Source organism: Candida dubliniensis, chromosome 1, assembly GCF_000026945.1.
Source record: "Candida dubliniensis CD36 chromosome 1, complete sequence".
Taxonomy (NCBI): Eukaryota; Fungi; Ascomycota; class Pichiomycetes; order Serinales; family Debaryomycetaceae; genus Candida; species Candida dubliniensis.
Window position 1 is genome coordinate 566191 of NC_012860.1, and position 24223 is coordinate 590413.

The window sequence follows — 24223 nt, forward strand, 5'->3', positions numbered from 1 at the left end:
AAGGTGAAAAATCTGAGAAGAATGAAAACTCTCTCCGATCCTGTAACGGTAAAAGCGCCACAGAAACACTAGAAGGACGTGGCTAAATCAAAAAAAAAATAACCCTTGAGATCTGAGAGAGTTGCGAAATCACATTATTAGTAGCTCACACACAAATATTATTCTTATTGATGAGAAATGCATATCTATAATATATTGTTCTAAATCCATTAAAAAAAAACCAAAACTCTAAATAACCAAAACGGCCAATAAATAAGCTAACAATAATGTCATCTTATTTAATGCAAAGACGGAAGCACTGCTCGTATCTGTCCCATTCCTGACATATTTGTAGTTGTCTAAAGGTTGGGGCATTATGCCATTCTTAACCAATGCTCTAAAGTCCCATTCGGTGGCTCCTTCTGTTTTCCAGCACCAAAATATCCATCCCTGTGAGTTAGTAGAGTACTCATAAAGCTGCATTTCAACAAATCTTCTATAATCTTTCTTTTGTTGTTTAGACCACTTATCTGGACTCTTGTTAAACTCAGCACAACTTCCTACCCGATCATTAGTATATGGAGCAGTACCTTCATATCTTGAACCTAATCCAATACCATTTAACCAAGGAGCACAATCGGTTAATGCTGCTGACCATTCGCCAACTATAGCCTTTGCTTTTTCCTTGCCAATAGCAGATGCATAATTCTTGATATTTTCTAAATGAGTTGATACATTCAGTGCCACTTGGGACTCTGTGAAAACTTCATAATGATGGTGATCAATGATAATATTTTTGAAATTGGCTTTTTTGGTGACAGTGTGGTTAGTCCCATTCGATGTTTCAGTTATTTTTATTTCACCTTTTTCCAAAAAACTATCCCAGTAGCCAATTGGTTGAAACGCCTCTTGGAAAAAAATTGTGTTGTTGATAATTTGAATTTCTCTCCCATCGTTATAGGACTCGATGTAAAATTCTTTAAGCTTGTCCAAATTTGGGTTAAGGGGCTCATTTAACACCTCAATTCCAATGATGGTATCCTTGTAGTCAGATGCATATTTCCCAGTACCATATTTTTGGAACATCTGCTGTAATACTTTATATGTGTGGTTAACATACTCGGTTTTATTTTGCCATCCAGGATACCCAAGATTTCTTAAACCAGAATTATCAAATCCATTTTGTGTATTTGGTGCACCGTGTAAATCAATCATGACTTTCAAGTCGTTTGCATGTGACCATTCAATTGCCTTATCAAGATAATCTTGTGCTCCTGACACATACGGATCGCCCTCCAATTTCTCAAACGACCAATATCCAATAGGTATTCTTACCATATTTAACCCAGCTTCTTTTATTTGCTTGAAATCTGATTCATTATACATGGATTCCCAATAATCTGTTAATCTTTTTTCAGCTTCTTTGGCACCTAATTTTTCACAAAAGTGATATTCATCGACTGGGATATCGTTCCACGTTTCATCAGACAGAATGGTAGCATTGAATAAAGATGGTGTAATATAAGGTTCTAGGACTAGCCAACCTCCGATACTAACACCCTTGTATTGAAAATCAGTCAAGCTTGATTGCACTGAACTTGAATTTGATGTAGAATTGAATTGTTTGCATGCAACCTCAGCGACAAACATACAACATAAAGCTGCCAAAGGAATGAGAAACAACATCACCAGTATTGTTTTTGATCTAGAGCTGCTTGAATTGTTTGATGGGGCTAGTAGTACTGAAGTTGAAAGAAGAAGCGTGAAAAAAAAAAAAAAATAGAGAAAAAAAAAATATAGATGTATTTATAGTAACCAAAAATGGTAAGCGACGGATGACGTAAACAATGACAGAAATCATAAACAATCCATCTCGACCTTGTCATCATCGTCTCCTACTACAGCACTCTCGTTACAGCACGTAATTTACTAAAAATAGATATGAGTTGCATTTGTCATCACCTACCTAAAACGAATAATTATATACAAATTCAATGCAGAAAAGAAACAAACAAACAAAAAAGAAAAAGAAAAAGAAAGATAAAACCAATTACCATCATGAATGCAACAAAAGAAAGCACACAAGAAGTCCTTTTTTTTATTTATACAACAACCAATTGATCTCTATATTCATATTCCCCAGTTCCAACAATGCTTTTAACACATGTTATATCTGAACCTTTATTCTCTCTTAATCTAAATCTTCTTCTGTTGGTTTCAAATCCTTGACAGTTGGTGCCCCCTTACTTAAAATACTAGAAACAGATGCTGGTGGATAAACAGCTATCATCATCACGACCAATTCATATACTTCTTCAGGTACAGTTTTTTGGTAGATACCTAAAATATCAGTAGGATTAGGATAAACTGCCAAAGCCTTATAGAAACATATAGCTGCTTCAATGGCATCAACTTTTGCCTTTTGTTCACCAACAGCAACTTGTTCCATGAAAAATGCTTCTCTTTCAGTCAAATCAGTTGGAATAGGGTGTTGAGCCAAGTCTTCCAATAAGGCCTTTTTGACGGCTTCTAACTTATTTTGCTTCGATTCGGCTTCCTTCTTAGCTTTCAATTTCTTTTGCTTGACTTCTCTCTTTTTCAAAGACTTTCTGAATTCGGCTGAATTTCTACGTTGGTAATCAAAATATACAGCATATCCTGCAATAGCTGCAGCTGCAATAGCAGTTATAGTTAATCCTTTGTTCATGATATGATATATATATGTAACGACACAAACAAGATCGGTAGATAATCTAGCAATGTGAATGAATATCTATTAAAAATGATTTCCAATTTAGAAAGTTTTTTTTTTTTTTATCCCTCGTTGTTGTTGTACGTTTATTTTTCAGTTTAGGTTTTCTGCTTGTTTGATGTCATTTGCTTGAAAATTTTTACTTCACATATAGACTTCCTAATGTGGATATGTATTACAGAAAAAGAAAAGATAAGTTGCTTGCATTATTTTTCTCAATATTTTGATTGGGCGAGAGAACCAATGAGAACAATAAAAAAAAAAAAATAACGAAGAAAAAACCATTTGACAAGCTATAGACTATTCAGTTTTCATTACTTTTATAACCTAACCACCAATGCCTGATACAGTAGAGGTAGCAGAAGTGACACCACTTCCAGATTCAAGTTATAAATATCCAAACCCATTAGCAAACTTCACAAAGGGGATCGGTTATCCGGAATGGCACCCAATTGACACCAAGAAAGAAGTTGGTCAAATTTTTAGATTTGGGTTTTACTCCACTGTTGGTGCCTATGCTTGGTTATATTTCTGGAAAAGAACTACATTTAAATTAGAATTACCACTTTCTGTGATTGGATTTTTTTCTATTGCTAAGGGTGTTCAAGACTCAGTTGCTAACATTAGAGAGATTAATGATTGTTGGAACACATTTTGGGGGTTGACTGCTGCCAACACAGTTGTTTTGAGTGCAGGTTTCAGAAGTATGCCACCTAAACATAAGATTATAACCGGTGCTTTGGGTACTTCTATTGCCACAATTCTTGATAGAGCATACTGGGCACAATCCACTTCTTCTCCAAGATTAGACGCCAAATACGAGTTGGCAAACACGAATGAAAACTTGCCAAAACAACAATTCTGGGATGTTTGGCAAAGAAGACCAATAACCCAAACTGTGGAGGAATTAGGTGTTGGTAGAGGAATTTTCAAACCATAAACTGGGGCAGTTTTCTTTACAGTGTACATTATATGATTATATATATATATTCCATAATAAAAACAAGTTGATGAAACAAAGAGAGGCAATAGTTCATATAACGAACAAAAAAAAAAAGAAATACTTATAATTCATTTCTATTTACATGCTGGGACTAAGAATATTTAATTAAAAAATCAGTTCCTCTTTTCTTATTTTTTTATGTCATCCTATATGGATAGTCCACGGTCTTGATACTCTTCAACTTCCATATTTTCTTTTTCTTCTTAGTATTGACATGCTCAACAAAGATTTCTTCACAATATTTCTTCTTCCAACGTCTAATAAACGAAGGATCCCATAACTCACTTGCAATTCCTAAATCTTTACAACATCTCATCAAGGCATTACTCTTACAACCTTCTAATGCAGTTGTTAATTTTTCTTCACCACCAAAGTAATCTTGTTCACCACGAGCAATACTGACCAATCTACCATGACAAATCAATCCATACTCACGACTTATTTGTCCTGAAGTAACAAGAGACTCAGTTCTTGGGGCTAACCCCCAACCACCAGGCCCAAACGCACGGTTCAAAACTCGACGATATTTAATTTCGGGCAAATACAATAGTCCATCTGGCTTGATTTCAATATCTTCTTCTGACACAGGTGCCAATAAAATTTCAGCAATTTCTCTGGAAAATGGTTGAGAACCTAACCCGTGAAATGAATCTGACCAATTGATGGTTTCACCACTTGTGGCTTCCAATGGAGCATCGTGCAAAATATAAGACGTATTAGATTTTGCTGGAACTTCTGAATTTGGTTCAACATCACTAACACTCTCTTTTGGAGAAGAAGTAGCTGGAGAAGCATCTGTAGAAGTAGACCTTGACGTGCTTGTTGTTGACGATTTTGTTACTGGTCCTGCCCTTTTGTAAGTACGTGAATAAACTTTAGCTTGATTCACTGCAGTATTTGAGTAACATCTAATCACTGAATTCCGTGCCAAACCCAATCTTATTGAATTAAACATATTTTCTTCTTCTTGCTGAACTTTGAACAAGTTATATGTATAGTTAGCAAATGAGCTTGGTGATAGTAGTATTTTTTTTGTTAGTATACACGGATTATTCGTGAGAATTAGTCCTAGTACACGATCGGTTATATTTGTAATAAACAAGAAACAGAGTAAATGAAGTTATACGCCCACTAAATGTCTCTATTGAAGCTCGCTCTCTATGTAGAAAATATCCTAAATATCTTTCTTTTCTCTTTCTTTTATACTATTTCCTGGCTCTCCATGAGTGAAAATTTTTCACTATTGTTGATCTAATACGCACGACTATATCAAGGTGCTATTTCCCTGACACAAACGTCGCATAAACCAACACTCCCCTGATTCGAAATGGCGTTGTTTAGCAATTACGAATTACTCAATCAGCATTTGTAGCGTCTTGGATCAGGGTGTTACCGATTCCAATATCGAGTCCTTTATTATACAATCGATAAATGTCTTGACCTTTGCACAGTATGACGCATTTTCTTATACAATTGACGTGATTTTCATGTAATTTCACATAGTATACCGTAGATTACTTTTGGGTACCAACTTTCTTAAGAATTTAAGAACAAATGTCAATAAGATAATGAGATTGACAATAGTTATTCCTTGAAATTATGATCATAGCTTGGCTGTCATAGCGACCTTATACCTTATCTATCACTAAATTCAAGCCCATCAGACCGTCCTTAATTATGATGATGTTTAACATTATTTAGTATAACGCTAATTTTTTCACCAGCTACTGATCTTTAGGTAATTCTTGTCTGTCAATTCGACCCCCATTTTACCGGATTTCATTGACATAAGTAAGCAATCCCACGAATTCATTTTTTAATCCAATTTTTTGGCACCAATAATGCGTTGTTGAATAAATACACAATAACGAAGCATTTCTAGTGGTGTGTTAAACTCGAATCTGTCCGTATTTGATGTGATAATCCATGTTACCCTTGACATATCAAAGACAAATATTCAGTTCTCTAAAAGTGTAGAATGGTAGTGTTTTCCGATCATGAGCTGAAAACAAGTTCATCACAGCATATACCGTGTCTCGTGTTCATATCAGTAATCCCAAACCACCTTTTGGTATAATTTTTTGTAATTGAAATAAGTAAATTTTCTTTTTGAACCTTAGTGAAATCGTCTTCAACATTTGTGACATTTCAGTTCTTTGTTGATGTTATCTCATATCGGTCATTTTGGACTCCAATGTATTCTTTTACCGTAACAATTTAAGTAGTTTGAAATCCCTGAGTTGCTTAGCTAGGAATTTGAGTTAGTTCAAAATATAACCTAGTTCTGCTTAATTTGGACATCTTACTCACATGTTCTGTCATGAGACCAAAAAATGATTGTAATACGAAATATTCTCTCAATTTTCTCAACAAATCTGATAACGATTTCATTTGAATTCTTTCCATTAAGGTATCATCCACATATAAAACTAAGATAAATCATCGAGCCATCATTGTATCTTAATACAAAATACATGCCATAATTTCGCAATATTCAACTAACACAATGCTCTCCGGTACTTCTCTAAAACTTTGATACCATTTGTTTTGGCTTGTCTAACAGACGTCATACAAGGAATGAATGAAGAGGTCGCTAATGACCCTTCTTTAATGGCATAGTTTTAAAAGAAGGCATGAATTTTATTATGTATGCGGGTTTTCACCATGTTAACATAGGCTAACCCTGGTTTTGCATTTCCATATTAAAGTTTTGATTCCAATGATAACCAGTGGTTTTGTAGTGACCAAACAGGTTCTTTCGGTTATTATACCTTACGCTCGTGATTTTATATTTTGGCGCTTCACTCCAATCACTTTGAATGATGATTTCAGTTTCTGACATCTCCCCATTTTGGAGGTTCACATTTTCATATGAATGTTTTGTTACTTCAATGATGTCGTAGTCATTTTTCTCACCTTCAAATTTTTTTTTTTTTTTTTTTTTTTTTACCAGCATCCAACTATTCAAAGTTTCCCAAATGTTCTTCAGAAGTATCTCTTTAGTATTTGCTTGAATGACTGTTTCATCTTGTGGTGTTGGAGTGAAAATTTTTCTATCGATGAAGAACTTTGTTGCGCAAATTTGCTATTCCCTTCCCAAAGTTTTCGGCCACATATCTACTATTGTCAGCAGGGGTGTTGTGTATGCTGTTATTGCTATTTAACATCCTCACCAATCTTTATCCCCTTCAGAATATCCACTGATCAGGTTGGACTATTCGTGTGAACAAATTAGTTTGATTTGTGTTATCTGCTATGAGCAACAGATTTTAATCTGATGTCATTTCTCCATCTTTGTTTGGATCAGCTGTGTGTGTTTCAGCCATCTCCTTTATCTGCCCCCCTGTTGAAATACACACAAGAGGTTGTGGCAACTTAGCAGCATTGTTTATGTCCCGATTTGTCTGATATTGTGCTAACCAAGACTCAGTTGAATCAGTCTCGCAATACCCCGGGTTTTGCAGTAATCTCCCACTCTACTGCAGGCGTTTCTTATCATTGTCGACACCGTATGATAGGTTCCCGTCGGTTTTAGTTCCTTCGAATGTGGAACACCAATTCTTGATTGTGGTAATGTATCCAACCAGAGCATTCGTTTCCATGTACTTAATATACCTCCCATGGAGGGTGGTGGTGTCACTTTGTGTTTGTAATAGGCACTTTAAACTTCCCTATTACGGAAGTCTCGATATCAAGTTGAGGAGGTTTAGACACCTCGTTTTCCCCAGGTGTTAGCTCGTTGTGAATTGGATTTCTGGTTGTTTTGTATTCGGATACCATACTTTGGGATACTTCCGGTGTTTCCACGTGTGTCGGAAGTCACAATGTGATTGTATATGGTAGACTGTACTGAATCATGATAATGAGAAAGGTCTCTGGACCAGTCTCCCGCCGATAAGAATGAAGACGTCAGCTGAATAGAATAGGGTAATTGGGAATTGACGTCTGCCCCTTTTACTTCCCCGTATTCTTGTGTCACATTTTTCCATCTATGTCGTTGACCGATCCCGACTTCCGTACCGCCATAGCTTCAGTGGTTGGAAAATGTGTGTTTTAGTTGATTGGGATTGTGAGTTACGGTATTGAGTTAACACATCGTAATTCTGTAATATATACGAGCATTCGGGCTAATAATAACATTACTTCGCATATTTCACAACATGACGATATAGCAAAATTCTGTCAGTTGCAAACCCAATTACTGATCCTAAAACCGAATGGTGGAGTTATCTAGGTTGGAAAATTCTTTGGTTGAATACTGAACATGACTTACAAGCCTAGTCGATTTTCCTCTCTGATACTTTATTTTATACCATGATTTGAGCGACTCAGATTAATGATGTTCATTTCTGTCAAAAAAAAATTTTTTTTTTTCTTTAATGTCTGATATGATATGTTACCCTTCGAGTATACTTATGTACCTTATCAATCTTTATGATTTCTATCTGTGACAGCTGATTCCAATGGATATCAAACATGTCTGATAAATCACTCCATATAATATCATCGTCGTAAGGATCTTTATTTAAGCTTAGGAACCTAAGTTCAATATCAGCAAAACTTCTCGTAATAACGACAATATTTGAAATTTTATCATAATCAGATACGATGTTTGTGATTCAGTATCAAGTATAGTTAGCAACCCTTTGAAGTATTTTAGACGACCAATATTGAGGATACCTTCAACTAAGTGTAAAGCATTTGCTAGCATAATTTGTACACTTGCAATCCTTGTAACCAAATCGTCAGCACACTTCAATTTCAGCGCTGTTCTGTCAGTAACTGAAAAAACATCGACAGTTTCTATCCTGACGTTTTGTAGCTTTTCATAGTAGTTATGACAGAAGAACAATAACACCACTATCATCAATTAAATTCTTGTGAGCAAAATATTCCAGTGAGGTTTCACCCATTTTAAGATGAATAAGGAAGGGATATGATGATTGGTTGAAAAGATATCTTCTCTTTTGTTCCATACTTCGACATTTTTCTGAAACAATCAGCACCTAATTTAGTAATAAGGTTTCTTTCTACACCTTTTCATCAAATTTTGATTTTCCTTAAGCTACCTTTGGATTTAGATTTCTCAGGGCAAAATTAATCAGGATTCTTTGACATTTGCTTAGCAATAGTTTCACAAATGGATAATGATGATTCTTGAACGTATTCCATCCACTCTTTTGATAATGAGTTGTTTGACAGCTTTACAGTAAGAGTCAATACTTCGGATTTTCTTATGACAATCAAGTAAGAACATCTAAAACAGATTGGTATATTGATTCAAGAAGACTTAAGATTTTCAGTCCGTATTGTTCAAGGAGATTTGATTCCCAGACTTTAGATCTTTTAAGAATTTCCAGACTTTATGAATAGCAAATTTCAAACCTAACTTTGATGTTTCGTTCATCTAATTTACCCATGACCATAGCTTCTGCTGTAGTATCAGAGAACACACTCTCGACTTAACCAAAATTCCATAACCGATGACAATTTAGCAGACGCTATTTATCACTGTCTTTGTTATTAACAAATACTAAATAAACTGACCCAGATCTATGCGAAATGGTTATCGCTTTTGACTTCTAATCTGTTAGTATACACGGATTATTCGTGAGAATTAGTCCTAGTACACGATCGGTTATATTTGTAATAAACAAGAAACAGAGTAAATGAAGTTATACGCCCACTAAATGTCTCTATTGAAGCTCGCTCTCTATGTAGAAAATATCCTAAATATCTTTCTTTTCTCTTTCTTTTATACTATTTCCTGGCTCTCCATGAGTGAAAATTTTTCACTATTGTTGATCTAATACGCACGACTATATCAAGGTGCTATTTCCCTGACACAAACGTCGCATAAACCAACATTTTTTTAGTTCATCTGAATTTTTTTTCGCATTTGACGCGGTGTAACTAGAGATTGTTAGGCACCACCACTCAAAGCCGTCTACTTTATCATTTATGCTTAAAAATAGGGTATACATATACATCTATATAGTCCAGTAATGCTATTCAACGTTTACTTGTTTTTATCCAAATAATCAACGCACTCAGCTATTCAATATACTTGAGGTTTGTCCACTTGGTCATTTTCTACAATTGTTGGCACAATTTGTTTTGGCATATGTTTAAATCGCCCATAATATTCAAAATCAAACAAACATTTCCTCAAAGGAGGTCCAATATAAAAATTTGATGTTAGACGGTTGTATTGTTCATTGTGTTCTAAATCTAGCACCAGTCTTTCTGCAGCTTCATCCATCATTAGTTGCTTTTCTCTTTGGTGTAATCCGGTATATTTTTGGGTCAAGTAGTATTCAGTTAACATATCCTTATTCAGCTTCAATAGTTGAAATGCATCTTCGTGTCTTAAAGTTTTGATCAACTCAAGTATATTCTCTTGTCGGGCCTCATCTGTCACAGCTTCATATTGTTCTGGTTTGAAAGCAGCTAGAATTTTAGACTCTTGGAGCCACAATCTCAATAAAGGAACATAATAATAACCATCATAATAATAACTTTTAGTACCTTTAGGATACTCCTGGTTTAACATTGACATGATATCATTAGGAACAAATACAGGAACTCCCCCTAACATTGAGTACCGTAAGGGGTTGATTTTCTCATAATTTAACCAATGCTTTCTTCTATCCATGTATAACTCGACCGATTCATTAGCAGCTGTTTTTTCTTTAATGTAATTGTCATAATGTGAAGGTGGCTTTTCATCATTCAAGCCCATACCAGTAATATCAATATAAGTTCCTGTATCAACATCAATGAACCTCGCATCAATGTGGTTGTCTCTACCAGCAACATTTCTGTGATGTATAAATGTGGAACAATCTATCAAGTACTTCCCATACCCTTCATTCAAGTCTTCAATGACTAAAGTCATATTATAATTGGCAGCCAACCGATTTAATTCTGACGACGGCATTTGAAGATCAATATCTATATCAAAGGGAAACATCAAGCCGTCCCAATACCAAGACAACAAAGGACCATGTGCTATCCAGGAAACTATACCTTTAGCTTCAGCGAATTTGAACCAATTTCTTAATAATCTATCCAAGATTATTTGCTCTCTCACTTCCATTTGTTCATAAGACCAAGTGTCATCTTTTAGATATCTCATAGCTCCATTGAAAAATCTCCACTCATAATGCCAACCGGAATCAAGGTTGTATTGTGTTTTTTTCAATGTTGCCAATTTATAATAAGTTGGCTCCACATCAACTGAAAACGAATTAGCATGCTTTAACCCACGATAATGATTTAATTCGTGTCGAGTTAATCTATTTGTTTCAAGAACGTTTAGATCATAGTTTAGTTCATCTGTTATTGCCTTCTCGATTCTGTTTAGTCTGGTTTCATAACCGGCAATTTGCTGTTCAACATTTTGTTGAGTATAATGGAATGTAGAAGGGTCTAAGTTGAGTTGTCTTAGAATATTTCTGTCACCTTTATTTGAAGTAATCTTGCTGATACCATGTAAGTCATCACTTGGGTCTAGTGTTCTTGGTGGAATCGTACTTAATAATTTTTGAAATTCCGATTGTGGATTAAACTCAACGGGTACCACACCATGGATCTGCTTAATGTCTATCTTTCTTCTTTTCAAAAACCGTTGAAGTAAATCTGTTTGTAGTAATTTTTCTCTTTTTTCTGTGACTTGTGCTTCGTAAGTGCCATTACTAGTTAAAAACACTAATGTTAATGGATTTTCTTGTTGGGCGTATAAATATGATTTACCTTGCATCATCACCTCCATATGTGGTGCCTTATTCATAGGTGATGACTTGACAATAAAGCCAGGTAGTTGGTCTTTCGACAAACCAATTTCATTTATCTCCTCGTCTGATAAATCCACTAGATTCTTACAAAAATCTGGAAATCTAGTTCGTTTATTTGCGTCTTTTTGCAACCACTCACAATTATTTCTTAGACCAACTGGTTTTATTATTTCTGTATTTAACATAGTTAAATCAACCCAATCTGACCACGAAAATGGCAATTTTATCAAGTGGTCCTGAGCTTTAGAATTATGAGGGTTGTGCAATTTAAGTTGATGTTTTAGCTCATCTAAGTATATCGCCAATGTAAGCCTAGGTTCATAGTAAAGTTTTGGATTATTATACCACGTGATAGACTGAGGATTAGTTGCAGGTGGTGGTAAGAAGTCTGCCGCATTTAACATAATAGATGGGTATTCCATGGTAGCGTTGGCCAACCAATATGTATTGTTTTCATTACGTTTAACATCGTGTAACAATTGCAATAGTTTTTGTTCTTCAGGAAGTGAATCTTCTTCTTTGAGATAACCAATAGAGATTTGATCGTCATTGTAATAATTGTAGTATGAATGACGAAAATTTAGGATTTCTGTTTGTATTTTGTTATTTCGATAAATTTTTAGAAAATAGCAAATATTGAAGAATAACACAACCAAGAAAACGTTTCTAACTTGTCTAAAATCGGCCATAACTAGTGTACTCTTTTTTATTTTATTTCTTGCAAATATTCAATCCGAACACAGAACAGCGTTTGGTGTAATAACCAGAGATGTGGTTTCAATTTTTTTTGTTTGTTTGTAAAGATACAAAGAGATGTATTGATTTATGATTTATATAAATCTGCAAACATTATATATATTTATAAATTTGAATTCAAGTTGGGTTAAAACACGAAAATTTTCAAATTAATATAGAATCAAATGGTTGTTTACCAAGAATAAATGGATAAAAAATAATACTAATACTAACAGACTTTTTTTTTATTTTATGATTATCTTAGTTGGAGGTGTTTTTTAGGAAACAACCAACGCAAGTTTACGCATTGAAATCTGGTCTGCACCTTTAATTCCACCAAATTCCCTGCTTCCAACTTCTGTTCCAAATAGCAAAATCTTCACAAAATCTACATGTTTTACAAGTAACCATTTGAGTAGATTACAAATAAATAGGTCAAATAACAAAGTGTAAAGCTATACCGTTATGGGTATTTTATTTTGCAGAAATTGTTGCCGTTCTTTTTCTTTTTCAAAGTAACATTTTGACCCCACACCCACATACAACAAGAATATTTTATCCATGGCATGATAATGCTGATTAATTTCAATTTATTTTCTTTTCAATAATTTATTTATTTATCTGTTTATTTTTCTGACTAATTCTAATCGTTTTTACCCTAAAAGAAAGCAAAACAACCATACTGATCGCGTGACAAGATGATCGAAATATTTTATTTTTTATTTGTAACCATTCTTTCATGTTAATCAGTATAATTTATTCTGTCAGACCATATAATGATCATAACTGTCTAGTATTTACGTTATTTCGGATCTTTCAAGTTGCTCGTAATCAAATAAAGAGACTCTTTTCGGGGTTTGAAAGGAAAAGCTGGCAACAAGTTCACGATATTCAGGATCACTCACTACTACAGCTCTGTGTTTACTTTCTCTGATGTTTGCCATTTTGTCACATACTCTCGCATTATCGATTTCATTCTGATGTTCAAGTAAACAAGCCAACTCTTTTTTGTGTAAATCACCAAGATCTTTAGTCAAATAATATTCCAATAAAATATCCTCGTGACGCGTCAACAACTCTACTATTTGTTCATCGTCAATAGTGGCAGTTAATTCACAAAATTCGGTTGCGTTAATTTTATTGTTTTCCAATGTTAGAGAAGTATTTTCCAGTTTTTCAAACAACATCTTTAACTTTGAGTGATGTATCCATAGATTAAGCTGGGTAACAAAATAATAACTGTATGCATTAAATGGAATAAGCTTTTTGTGGTATTCTCGATTCAAAATTGCAGAAATATTATTTGGAACATAAACAGGCGTTCCAGCAAACATTGACTTTCTTAACGGAGATATTTCATCACTGCTGTAAAAACGAGGATGGCGAGTATTATAAACTTGTGTCAGTTGACCATGTTGTTGAGACTCGGTCACAGTATTAGTGGATCTTTCGGGTGCTGCATCAAATGAGGTAGATACACCTCCAATTTCGATCGATAAACCAGTATCAACATCGATAAACTTAGCATCAATCCGATTCCCCAGTTTTGCCGAACCACGGTAATGCACAAATGTGGAACAATCAACAAAATATTTCCCAAATCCTTCAGTGACATCTTCAACAACCATGGTTTGATTATAGGTTAAAGCTAAACGTAACAAATCTTTAATCGGCATTTGAATTTCGACTTTCTGTAAAAATGGCGATAATTGACCATTCCAATACCAAGACATCAACAGAGACTGGGAAATCCACCATATGAATCCACCTTCGTTAACAAATCTTGTCCAATTTCGTAAAAGCCGATCAAGAATTATTTGCCTTCTTGTCATCAACTGTTCTTCAGTCCACCCTTGTTTTAAATAATCAAGGGCTCCATTAAAGAATCTCCAGTCATAGTTCCAACCCAGATCTCGTTTGTTCTCTTCAATTTTAGTAATTAGCCGTGCATGCCGAAAATACACAGGTTCTTGCATATTCTTACGGACATTCGCATACTGTAAACTCTCATAATACCTCATCTCATTTCGATTTAGTCGTAAATTGGATATTTCGTGGCTGTCAAATCTTAGTTCATTTGTTGTTAAATCGTGTAGAGAGTCTAATCGATCCCCATATTTTCTAATATCATCTAAAAATTCATTTTGAGGGTAATCAAAAACCATAGCCGGTACTTCATAGTCGGTTGATGTAATCGAACATGTAGAGTTCTGTCGATCATAAGCTCCACTCCACTTTTGTGGCTCATTCATTTCCAATAATGTCTCAAACTCTTTGATTGGATCAAGAATTATGGTTTCTGGAATACCGGAACCAGCATAATTAAACTTTACAAAATTGTTAAAAAGTCCGCTCTCAATAATGCGTTGCTTTTTGTTAATCTCTGCCATATATATTCCGCCTTGTTTATTTAAAAACACTAATTTAGTAGGAATATCTGCGTAAGTTAGCAAATGTGATTTTCCTTCTAGCATTCTAACCACATTTGAAGCTTTGTTAGTTGGTGATTTTCTAACTGCATAACCCGGAACATAATTTGTTGAAGGCAACCCTATAATTTCTAGTTCTTGATCATCAATATCTTCATTGTTAATACAATAATAGGGGTACTTGGATGATGAATCATGAGCAGCTTTCAAATCTTCACATGACATTCTTTGCCCTTCAGGTTTCATTAATTCGTCATTCAACATAGTTAAATCAACCCAATCCGTCCATGAAAAGGGCAACACGATTCCATGGTTTGGTCTAGTTAGTGCATTTTCACGCAATTGTCGTTTAATTTCTGCCAAATAAACAGATAGTGTAAATCTTGGATCAAAAAATATTCCGGGGTTATTATCCCACATTTCCCGAGTAAACTCATTTACACGGACCTCTATTTTGTGACGACCCATCAGTTCTGAACTCGTCAACTGGTATTTATCTTTATTAAAGCCCACTTCATTTAATTTGAATAGTATTTTATCTTTAAAAGATAATTTATCGTATGGTGAATTTGGTACTAGATACTTTGGCTTACTTGAAGGTTTGTGTCTATTATTGGTTGGAATAGTTATTAACGTCGGGAGAATGAAACCACTATTGGTCAGAATCTGTTCCTTGTTCTCGAAATTGGAATTTGATTTATCTGTGGTGAACAAACTTGACACATCCAGTTGGGTTGATTGGACTGGTAACTTTATGGTTTCATGATTTGAGATATCATTATTAACCACGTTGGTTGCTGCAAGATATATGTTAAATCCCACAATACCAGCAACGAGCAACTGTAGTACCTTGAAATGCATTACAAAGGATACACCTCGGGCGACTAATAACCACTTCATGTATATAGTGAATTGTAAACAAAAACACTGGATTGATCAGCTACTGAAAAGATATTCCATATATCGGCTATCGATTGTGATGTTTATTTCCTATTTTCCATGTTGTTGTATTTTCCCTTTTATTCTTCGAGTTCAATCATGGTAATATGTATCTCAAAAAAAAAAAAAAATTATGAATGAAAGCCCGCTTTCATTGACTAATTATTTCTGTTGAATCAAATATGTCAGATAATGCAAGTTCATGTGTGTATATGAGTTAGTGTTGGTATGATTCTGGCGTCGTATTTTTTGTTTTTTGGTGTTTGTTGTTGTGAGTGGTGAAGAAAAATGAGAATGTTAGGTCCAATTGTTTTCTTGTCATTTTTGTATGTGATTTCATGAGCTTAAGAACTCGATAATTAAGAAAATTTCAGGAAATTATATAAATCAAATATAATACCCATTACAATACAATCACTGAGATTTAATATAAGAAGACTGAGTTTTTGTAAGATTTTTGAAGAGATATTTAATTAAATTTTTCGAATTAAGTTTTACATAACAATATGCGAAACATAACATAATTGATTCTATAACAATTCTCTTGATTAATGACCCCAAAACATAAGAAAATCATTTAAATACATTTCGACTAAATTTTTACAATCGAATAACTCTAGTCTTTCCATCAATTTATACCTTTTAACATAATCAAAAAACCGGTTTTATACATTTTCTAAAATTACATACTAATTAATATTTATACCTATAGAAGGAGGTACAAACAAAGTAGATACAAACAAAACTTTACAAACTTCAACGTCCTAGTACTAGACATAAATTAAAAATGATCACCTTGACCACATAAACAGCATAGTATGTAAACCAAATATTCAATATTATATCTTATCTGTTAAATACTTTAATTATTTTCAGTTAAGATACCACCTTGCAAGGCATGTTGGAACAATGAAGCAGTATCTAAAACAGCGTGAGTCAATAATTCACTGACTAAACCTGGGAGAGTGTATTGAGTTCTTTTGTCAAGTTCAATTTCTTCACTCTTAGTTGGAACAACAGCTGAATAAGCAGCGGAGACCATGAGTGTGGAAGCTAAAAAGTTAGTGAATTTCATTGTTAAGTGATGTAATGTGAAGATAAGGGGTATCCAATAATTGCTGTGATAGAAGGCTAACAAAAAAAAAAATTTCTCTTAACTTATCTGGTGAAACTATCCAGTTTATATAGACCATCCGTAGATGCAAATTCTAAAGATAATAACAAAGTGTTAGTTGCTAATATAGACACAAGAGAGGTGAATATTTAATTAAACAAAAACAAAAACAATGCTCAATGATTGAATGGGTAGAATGTGTTTTGTTGCAAAATTTGAAATTTTATACCGCGCGTGAATTGAAGATCTGCGCAAAACAGAATCAGTATCAGCTCCTAAAAGCCTTTAAAATAACAAAACCATATAATATATCAAGATAGTCAATGAAGAACCTAGTAAATACACATAATCCCAAGTAAAACAAACGTGTTACTTGAGTTAATATGGTCCCATATATCCTTTAGCTAGCTTCTGGTGAGATCAGATTACCAATTGATTCCCTAAAACAGCTATTGAAACATTTTGAAAACCAGAACTTACAGTTGTAATGATAGAGTTGATACTCTTGGTGTATTCTAAGGCTTGTTGATATCTACCTCTGGTATATGCTTTAGAACAATAAATAAATACAAACAAAGATTTGCAACCAAATCTCAAATGTTTTTTTTTTTTTTTCCTCCAACACGGATTTGGAATATAAACTTCTCATTTAAATATTAAAATATTCGCATGAAACATAACAGAGAGAAAAATAAAAAAGATCAAAAGAAGTCCACATTCAAAACCACCATAAATTGTGAATTAGATATTCAAAGCTGATCGATGAACCGTATGACATTGAAACTGTTAACATATTGAATAATCTGAAAGTAGTAATATATATATAACAGCATTATTCTTGGCAGTTTGTTGAAAGACGAGCCCCCACAAAATACACTGACACCAAAAATATTGACAGATTTCCATGTTTCTGATCGCCCTCAGAATGTCTCAGAAAAAAATGTCAAACCCTCAAAAATTCCAAAACTAACAATCCCACTAAACATGTCTTGTTTTTGCAAATCTTCTTAAAACCAAAACAAAACAACAACTATGAACTAAATGTGGCGATCTAACTTGTATGTTTGATAAGTCTGTTTTTACATTTCCCAAAACACAATTTGGAAGGTTCCCAGTAGTATGTGAAACTGTAAAATACAGAAAGCTTATCATTTACACAATTGAGAGACAAATACTAAAAACAATCTTGGCGTTATAAATTACAATTGTATTCCAATTTTTATTAACGAAAAGGCTAAAATGAAAACGAGAGAATAGCAAAGAGTACAAATCCCACTATACAACCACTAAGTGAATGTTCTACCAATTAACTTGGCCAAACCATAAAGTCTTTCAAGGAGTATTTTTTTGAGATATATTCATTTTAGTAAGATGAATCCCCACCCTCTACAAAAATTATCAACAATATTGACTTTAAAACAAACAAAAACTATCCATTAACATTAAACAAAAATATGTAGACATTATAAAAAAAAACTCAGTTCATTTAAATAATAAAGAAAAGCAACGTCCCTTTTTCATTGTAACAATTGTTAAATGTCCTGTAAATTGAGCAAATGCATTTACTTCGTTAAACGAACGCTAGTACTTTAGAATAACGTACAATGCGTGAATGATACCTGGAATATAACCCAAAATAGTCAAAAGAATATTAATGAACAACGATGAGGAGCACCCTCTTTCTAAAAACACACCTAATGGAGGTAAGATGATAGCAACAATAATTTTAATGATATCTGAACACGTGAATGGCATTTTGTTATTAAGATGAACTTATTAATTTCTAAAAAAAAGAGTAGTAGTGATTTTAAAATCTAAATAAGGAAACCAAAAAAATAAAAGAAAGTGATTACTTGGGGAAATCTAGTTGGTTTAAATACTTGTTGTCTAGTTTTTTTATGGTTATGTAATTATACAGTTTTTATTGTAATTACTATTTTTATTATTACCTTTGTTTTTGCTTTGGAGTTATGATTGCTGTTTTTATTAGTAGTTTAAATAGACCGCAATAATATTTCTTGGTCAGTGCGTGACTAACAAAGGGTGCTCTCACTTTCTGCTTAGCCTCTGTCCCCAATAAAAACATACGTAACAGTAGAAAACTCTGGAACGGCTGTGACAATAACCGAGTAATTTAAATGACCAGTTATTGCCCCTTCCGTTTACTTTATTTTAAGTACAATGACCTCGAAGGGTTTTCTTGATATTTTTTTTTTTTTTTTGACTCGTCAACTGAATGGTGGGTAATAATTAGCATGATCTGAACCTCCGACACCGCAACTTTGCCAAGCTAGATCGGTTCCTTGTTTTATTGACGGTTTGTGTAGCTAACGACATATCATTGCTGCATGCCAAACAGTATGAGCAATTGCAATCTTCAAAGCCTCGTTTTACTACAAAACCAGAAGAGAAACAACTGATCATTATAATAACAGTTGAGCAAGAAAAAATACAAACTATCAACACAATAGATTGAGTTTGAAAATTTTATATAGACTTACGAAGACCACCAAATCCTTGAAAAGGAAAAACCCCAAATGCATAGTTCCCCCCTCAGAAAATTATACCCAATTCAATTCTCAGATTCCAAGATTTCTTAATGTTATTCATATTGCAAAAGTAATTAGAATACTATAGCTGTTGTAACGGCTATCAACAGAAATTAACCCTTAAGATTTACTTATGTAGTACCTGCGAACAATCCACTATCAATCAATGCCCACTCCACTACATTTCAAACTTTCATAATTATAGGTATTGGTTTCCTTGAGATATTTTACGATATTAGATCCCACCTGTATGACTATGCACAATTGTGTCGTGCAACACTGCACAAACAGTCTACCGTAACAAATTTTTTTTTTTTTGTCGTTTGGCATTGGACTTCAAACAGTGAAAAATTAGAAGAAAAAAAAAAAAAAAAAGATGAATCATTAACAAGAGCTTAAAGTAGACTTACACACCATATATATCACATACAAATCATTCCACCATGTCTGAGTTGCACCTACAAATATTAAAACTTGTGGATGATAACAATGGAGTTATTGAAAACACTCTTAAATCACCCGAGTTATCGAAAATAGATGTCAATACTTTACAAGCCAATTTAACATCTCTTTGGGCTAAAGAAATGATTGTTTTTTCAAAAATTGAAACTGACAAATGGATCTTAACCAAAGAAGCAGAACAATATCTTAAAGCTGGTGCTACACCAGAAGTTAAAGTTGTTGATGAAGTCTTGAAAGCCTTGGAAGGATTGACAATTTCTCAATTAAAAGAAAAATTAGGTCCCATGGGAGCTGTTGGTCAAGGTAAGGCATTCAAAAACAAATGGTTGAGTAAAGATGGTGATAAATTGATTGCTCAAGTTGATAAATTACCTGAAGATGTTGTATTAAATGAATTAAAAACTATTAGTGAAACTGGTACTCTTAATGACAAAAAAGAATTGACTGAATTGAAAAAAAGAAAATTAATCACTTTGACGAAAATCGTTGGTTACAAAATCGAAAAAGGTCCAAAATTTGCTCTTGAGATTGTGAATTTGGAAACTGATATTACCTCTGATATGGTGTTGAATCATACTTGGAAAGATGCTCAATTCAAACCATATAATTTCAATTCTGAAGGGGTTTATCCAAATTCTGGTGCTTTACATCCATTAAACAAAGTTAGAGAAGAATTTAGACAAATTTTTTTCTCAATGGGATTCACTGAAATGCCATCAAATCAATATGTTGAAACTGGATTTTGGAATTTTGATACTTTATTCGTTCCTCAACAACATCCTGCTAGAGATTTACAAGATACCTTCTATTTAAAAGATCCAAAGAAAGCTGGTGAACCAGAAGATAAACAATATTGGGAAAACATTAAACAAGTGCACCAAGAAGGTAAATATGGATCTATTGGTTACAGATACCCTTGGAAAGCTGAAGAATCATTAAGAATGGTTTTGAGAACCCATACAACCGCCATTTCTGCTGCCATGTTACATAAATTAGCTCAAGATCCAAAACCTACAAGATTATTTTCCATTGATAGAGTTTTCAGAAATGAAGCTGTTGATGCCACCCATTTGGCGGAATTCCATCAAGTTGAAGGGGTTCTTGCTGGATATGATATCACTTTGGGCGATTTGATTGGATTCATGGAAGATTTCTTTGGTAAAATGGGGGTTGATAACTTGAGATTTAAAGCAGCTTATAATCCATACACGGAACCATCATTGGAAATCTTTGCTTATCACAAGGGGTTGAAGAAATGGGTTGAAATTGGTAATTCTGGTATGTTCAGACCAGAAATGTTAGAATCCATGGGATTACCTAAAAACTTGAGAGTATTAGGTTGGGGTCTTTCTTTGGAAAGACCAACTATGATCAAGTACGGTGTTTCTAATATTAGAGAATTATTAGGTCATAAAGTTTCATTAGATTTCATTGAATCGAATCCTGCAGCTAGATTAGACGAACTTTTGTAATAAATTAGATGCTTAGAAGTTCTTTATTAATAGATGATTTAAATAAATAAATGTATATAAAAGAGACACAACAAGAGTTTAGCATCTACTTAACTGGAAACATCTGTTGTTAGGTAGTGTGAGAATATCAATTATGTAATGTTTTGAATATTTTTTTTTGTTTTTTTTTTTTTGGTTGGTGAGTTTTGTTCAACATATTGAAGAATTTCAACCAAAAAGGTGTTATACAATTGATACATAACTAATCATTCAAGAATGAGTAATCAAAGCGAAAGTGCACAACAGACCCAACCAGAGATCAATGATACAAACCATTCAGTCAAACTTGAAGTACCTCAAACGACTAGTACTGAGTTTATTTGTCGATGGAGTGATTGTACTGAAAACACATACAGCAATTTGACATCCTTAGTCAACCATTTAAATAGTAAACACATTGGACAACTTCCACCAGGGTCAAATACGAAATACATATGTTATTGGGAAAACTGTACTAGATATGGACTAGATCAACCAAGTAGATTTGCTTTAATATCTCATTGTCGAACCCATACTGGTGAAAAACCATATTTTTGTCCAGTTCCTGAATGTGAAAAACATTTCACTCGTTCCGATGCCTTGACTAAACATGTTAAGGGGGTACATGATTTACATAGTGTTAAAGACCAATTGATCTTATTGAAAGATAAGTCTAAAAAGGGTCAAATTGATCTTGGAGTGAATGTTGAAGATTTATGTGAAGAAGATTATTTGAGAATCATTGAACAAGATCATGAAATACAAAAACCATGGTGGTTTACAAATGAGTTTTTAAATGTTTTAAAAGTTGGAAGCACTGAAAAGGACAAGGAAAACCAAGATGATTTAATTAAACAGATTGAAACATTACCATTTGATATGAAACAATTTCAATTGGCAAATTCTAGATACAAACAATTTATAAATTCCTCTACTCGGGCAAATAACGAGATTGATGAAGAAGAGGAACTTGATGGGTTAGTACCGAAATCAGATGATAATAATTCAGTTATTAATGTAGTTAGAAAACAATTGCAACATGAAAACCCCAATAAAAAATATCCTAGAATTATGAGCAACCCAGTATTGGAACGTTTATCTAATAATACCAAGAAACTAGCACATGATTATATTAGACATGATAATAATACAAATGACGATGATATTGATAGAATACTGGATTTGGAAACTTTAAAAACGTTACATGACAAATTAGCTAATCAATTGAATACAGCATATAAGATTAACAAAGTTTTGGCAAATCAATTGACTTCAAATATCAAAATGAAAAGAAAGTTATGGGCTTATAGTCAATTACTAATTGATGCAAACATTCAAGTTGGATTACCTCCTGAAGCAACAAGTATAGCTCAACGTGTTATGCAAGATGAATATGATGAACAATTGTTACGTGGTTAAACCGAGGCAAAAATGAAAAACAACAAGGTACAAAATAGACACATAAAAGAGTAGTAAATGAGAAATAGAAGTTAAATAAAAAGAATTAAACTAAATCCGTTTTATTTCATCATATAGTTATGGAATAGTAGCGAAAGCATAAAAACCAAGTTAAATTGATGCGAGTAACAAGAATAAGGTAAAGTTGCAAACAGAAATCGGATTTAAATTAAACCATTATCGATATTTATAGTTTTTGTTTTGGAGGGTGGAAAAGAAATAAAGAATCTTTGTTAGGACAACCTTGATAGAAACCATGAAAAAAAAAAAAAATAGATATGGAGATCATTTTGAAATTGTGTCATTGGTGGGATAGACCACCATTATAAAGTTAAATAACGGACTCATTTTTTTGGGTTGAAAGGAACTAGCTCGTGAAGAAGATCTGACCGAATTAAGATTCTATACAAGGTAAAATATGGTTTATTTTTGCAGATTAGTAGTAGCACATTCCTGAACTGTTTGTGGTAATCTTGCAGAGAATTTCTAATATCTAATTTCTCACTTTTCACAATATACAAATATTTTTTATAGCATGCATGCATTTTATGCAATGCAGATGATGATGAAAGCTCGAGAACATATGGACCTGTTTTTGTTGTACTTTTTTAACAATTCAGAAATAAGAATTTAAGTTATGTTAAGATTTGTAGATTGTGGTTGACAACGATGTAAATATACCCGATATTACATTTATACTTACACAAACTTATCCATCGAGATAAAAAATCATTAAGTGTTATTACATTTAATGGGACAGCAAAAACATAACCAAAGATTTATAATAATTGTATTCCACAAACTCTCAAGAATTGTGAAATGAACAATAGTAGTATATTCCATTACATTTGTCAAAGTCTTGTCAACAACACAACAAGTTATCTACAATTGAAACTGCTAGAAATTTTGAATAGTTCAAGGTATTGTTTGAGCTACCTGAAATTAAGTTGAAAAATTTCATTCAACAAACCAATTGGTCTCTCCCCCCCCCCCCCCCTCGTATATAATGAACAATTATGGGTATCATCAAAAGTTGAAAACACACCAAAACAAAAAGCAATCTTTCTAATAGTGGAGAAATGTTTGCCTATATAAGAATGTGTTATTTGGTGTTTATTATTTGAAGTGGTCACTCAAGTGTTTTATTAAACTGGATTTCTTTTTTTTTTTTTTTTGAACAGACACACCTAGACTGCGTTAGGTAGTGCCGAGGATAAATATCCTATGACAATGGAAAATGCAACGTATCCAGCCAAAGCAGAGGAGATAGCGGGTAACACCCAGCGGGGAACGTGGTGCGCAATGTCGAGAACAACAGTATATAAATAAGTAGTTTTTCCCAGGTGTAATTTGGGTCAGGTATAGAGGGCGGACGAGGCAGGCAAGAACCCAATTACAACACGTTATAGTAGTAATATATATGTTAACCAAGCTACACGACTATAACCGCTCGCAAGCGCTCACATACAACTTGTCATTTTTGGATTTCAAATTATATCAAGTTTAAAAAAGCAAGA

At 33.5% G+C, this 24223-nt stretch overlaps 8 protein-coding genes across 8 annotated transcripts, besides 2 other annotated features; 3 read left to right on the forward strand and 5 right to left on the reverse strand. All coding sequences in view use genetic code 12, as the record gives it.

The window, feature by feature from the left end:
• Positions 1-228: 228 nt before the first annotated feature.
• CD36_02450 (exo-1,3-beta-glucanase 2, putative) lies at positions 229-1665 on the reverse strand (the record flags this gene model as incomplete). Its single annotated transcript, XM_002416872.1, has 1 exon — positions 229-1665. One exon carries the CDS (start codon positions 1663-1665, stop codon positions 229-231), a length of 1437 nt encoding a protein of 478 aa, XP_002416917.1.
• A 505-nt stretch (positions 1666-2170) lies between these two features.
• CD36_02460 (mitochondrial import receptor subunit, putative) lies at positions 2171-2686 on the reverse strand (the record flags this gene model as incomplete). The annotated part of the gene is made up of 1 exon (XM_002416873.1): positions 2171-2686. One exon carries the CDS (start codon positions 2684-2686, stop codon positions 2171-2173), a length of 516 nt encoding a protein of 171 aa, XP_002416918.1.
• Positions 2687-3068: 382 nt separating this feature from the next.
• CD36_02470 (conserved hypothetical protein) lies at positions 3069-3671 on the forward strand (the record flags this gene model as incomplete). Its single annotated transcript, XM_002416874.1, has 1 exon — positions 3069-3671. One exon carries the CDS (start codon positions 3069-3071, stop codon positions 3669-3671), a length of 603 nt encoding a protein of 200 aa, XP_002416919.1.
• A 199-nt stretch (positions 3672-3870) lies between these two features.
• On the reverse strand, positions 3871-4689 carry CD36_02480 (mitochondrial nucleoid component, putative; the record flags this gene model as incomplete). The annotated part of the gene is made up of 1 exon (XM_002416875.1): positions 3871-4689. The coding sequence occupies one exon, from the start codon at positions 4687-4689 to the stop codon at positions 3871-3873; it is 819 nt and encodes a 272-aa protein (XP_002416920.1).
• Positions 4690-4767: 78 nt separating this feature from the next.
• Positions 4768-9601: a mobile genetic element.
• Positions 9602-9792: 191 nt separating this feature from the next.
• On the reverse strand, positions 9793-12219 carry CD36_02490 (mannosylphosphorylation of N-linked oligosaccharides effector, putative; the record flags this gene model as incomplete). Its single annotated transcript, XM_002416876.1, has 1 exon — positions 9793-12219. The coding sequence occupies one exon, from the start codon at positions 12217-12219 to the stop codon at positions 9793-9795; it is 2427 nt and encodes an 808-aa protein (XP_002416921.1).
• Positions 12220-13062: 843 nt separating this feature from the next.
• CD36_02500 (mannosylphosphorylation of N-linked oligosaccharides effector, putative) lies at positions 13063-15594 on the reverse strand (the record flags this gene model as incomplete). The annotated part of the gene is made up of 1 exon (XM_002416877.1): positions 13063-15594. The coding sequence occupies one exon, from the start codon at positions 15592-15594 to the stop codon at positions 13063-13065; it is 2532 nt and encodes an 843-aa protein (XP_002416922.1).
• A 4145-nt stretch (positions 15595-19739) lies between these two features.
• Positions 19740-21230, forward strand: CD36_02510 (phenylalanine-tRNA ligase alpha chain, putative; the record flags this gene model as incomplete). Its single annotated transcript, XM_002416878.1, has 1 exon — positions 19740-21230. The coding sequence occupies one exon, from the start codon at positions 19740-19742 to the stop codon at positions 21228-21230; it is 1491 nt and encodes a 496-aa protein (XP_002416923.1).
• Positions 21231-21485: 255 nt separating this feature from the next.
• Positions 21486-22667, forward strand: CD36_02520 (conserved hypothetical protein; the record flags this gene model as incomplete). Its single annotated transcript, XM_002416879.1, has 1 exon — positions 21486-22667. One exon carries the CDS (start codon positions 21486-21488, stop codon positions 22665-22667), a length of 1182 nt encoding a protein of 393 aa, XP_002416924.1.
• A 1213-nt stretch (positions 22668-23880) lies between these two features.
• Positions 23881-24183: a mobile genetic element.
• The last annotated feature ends 40 nt before the right edge of the window (positions 24184-24223 follow it).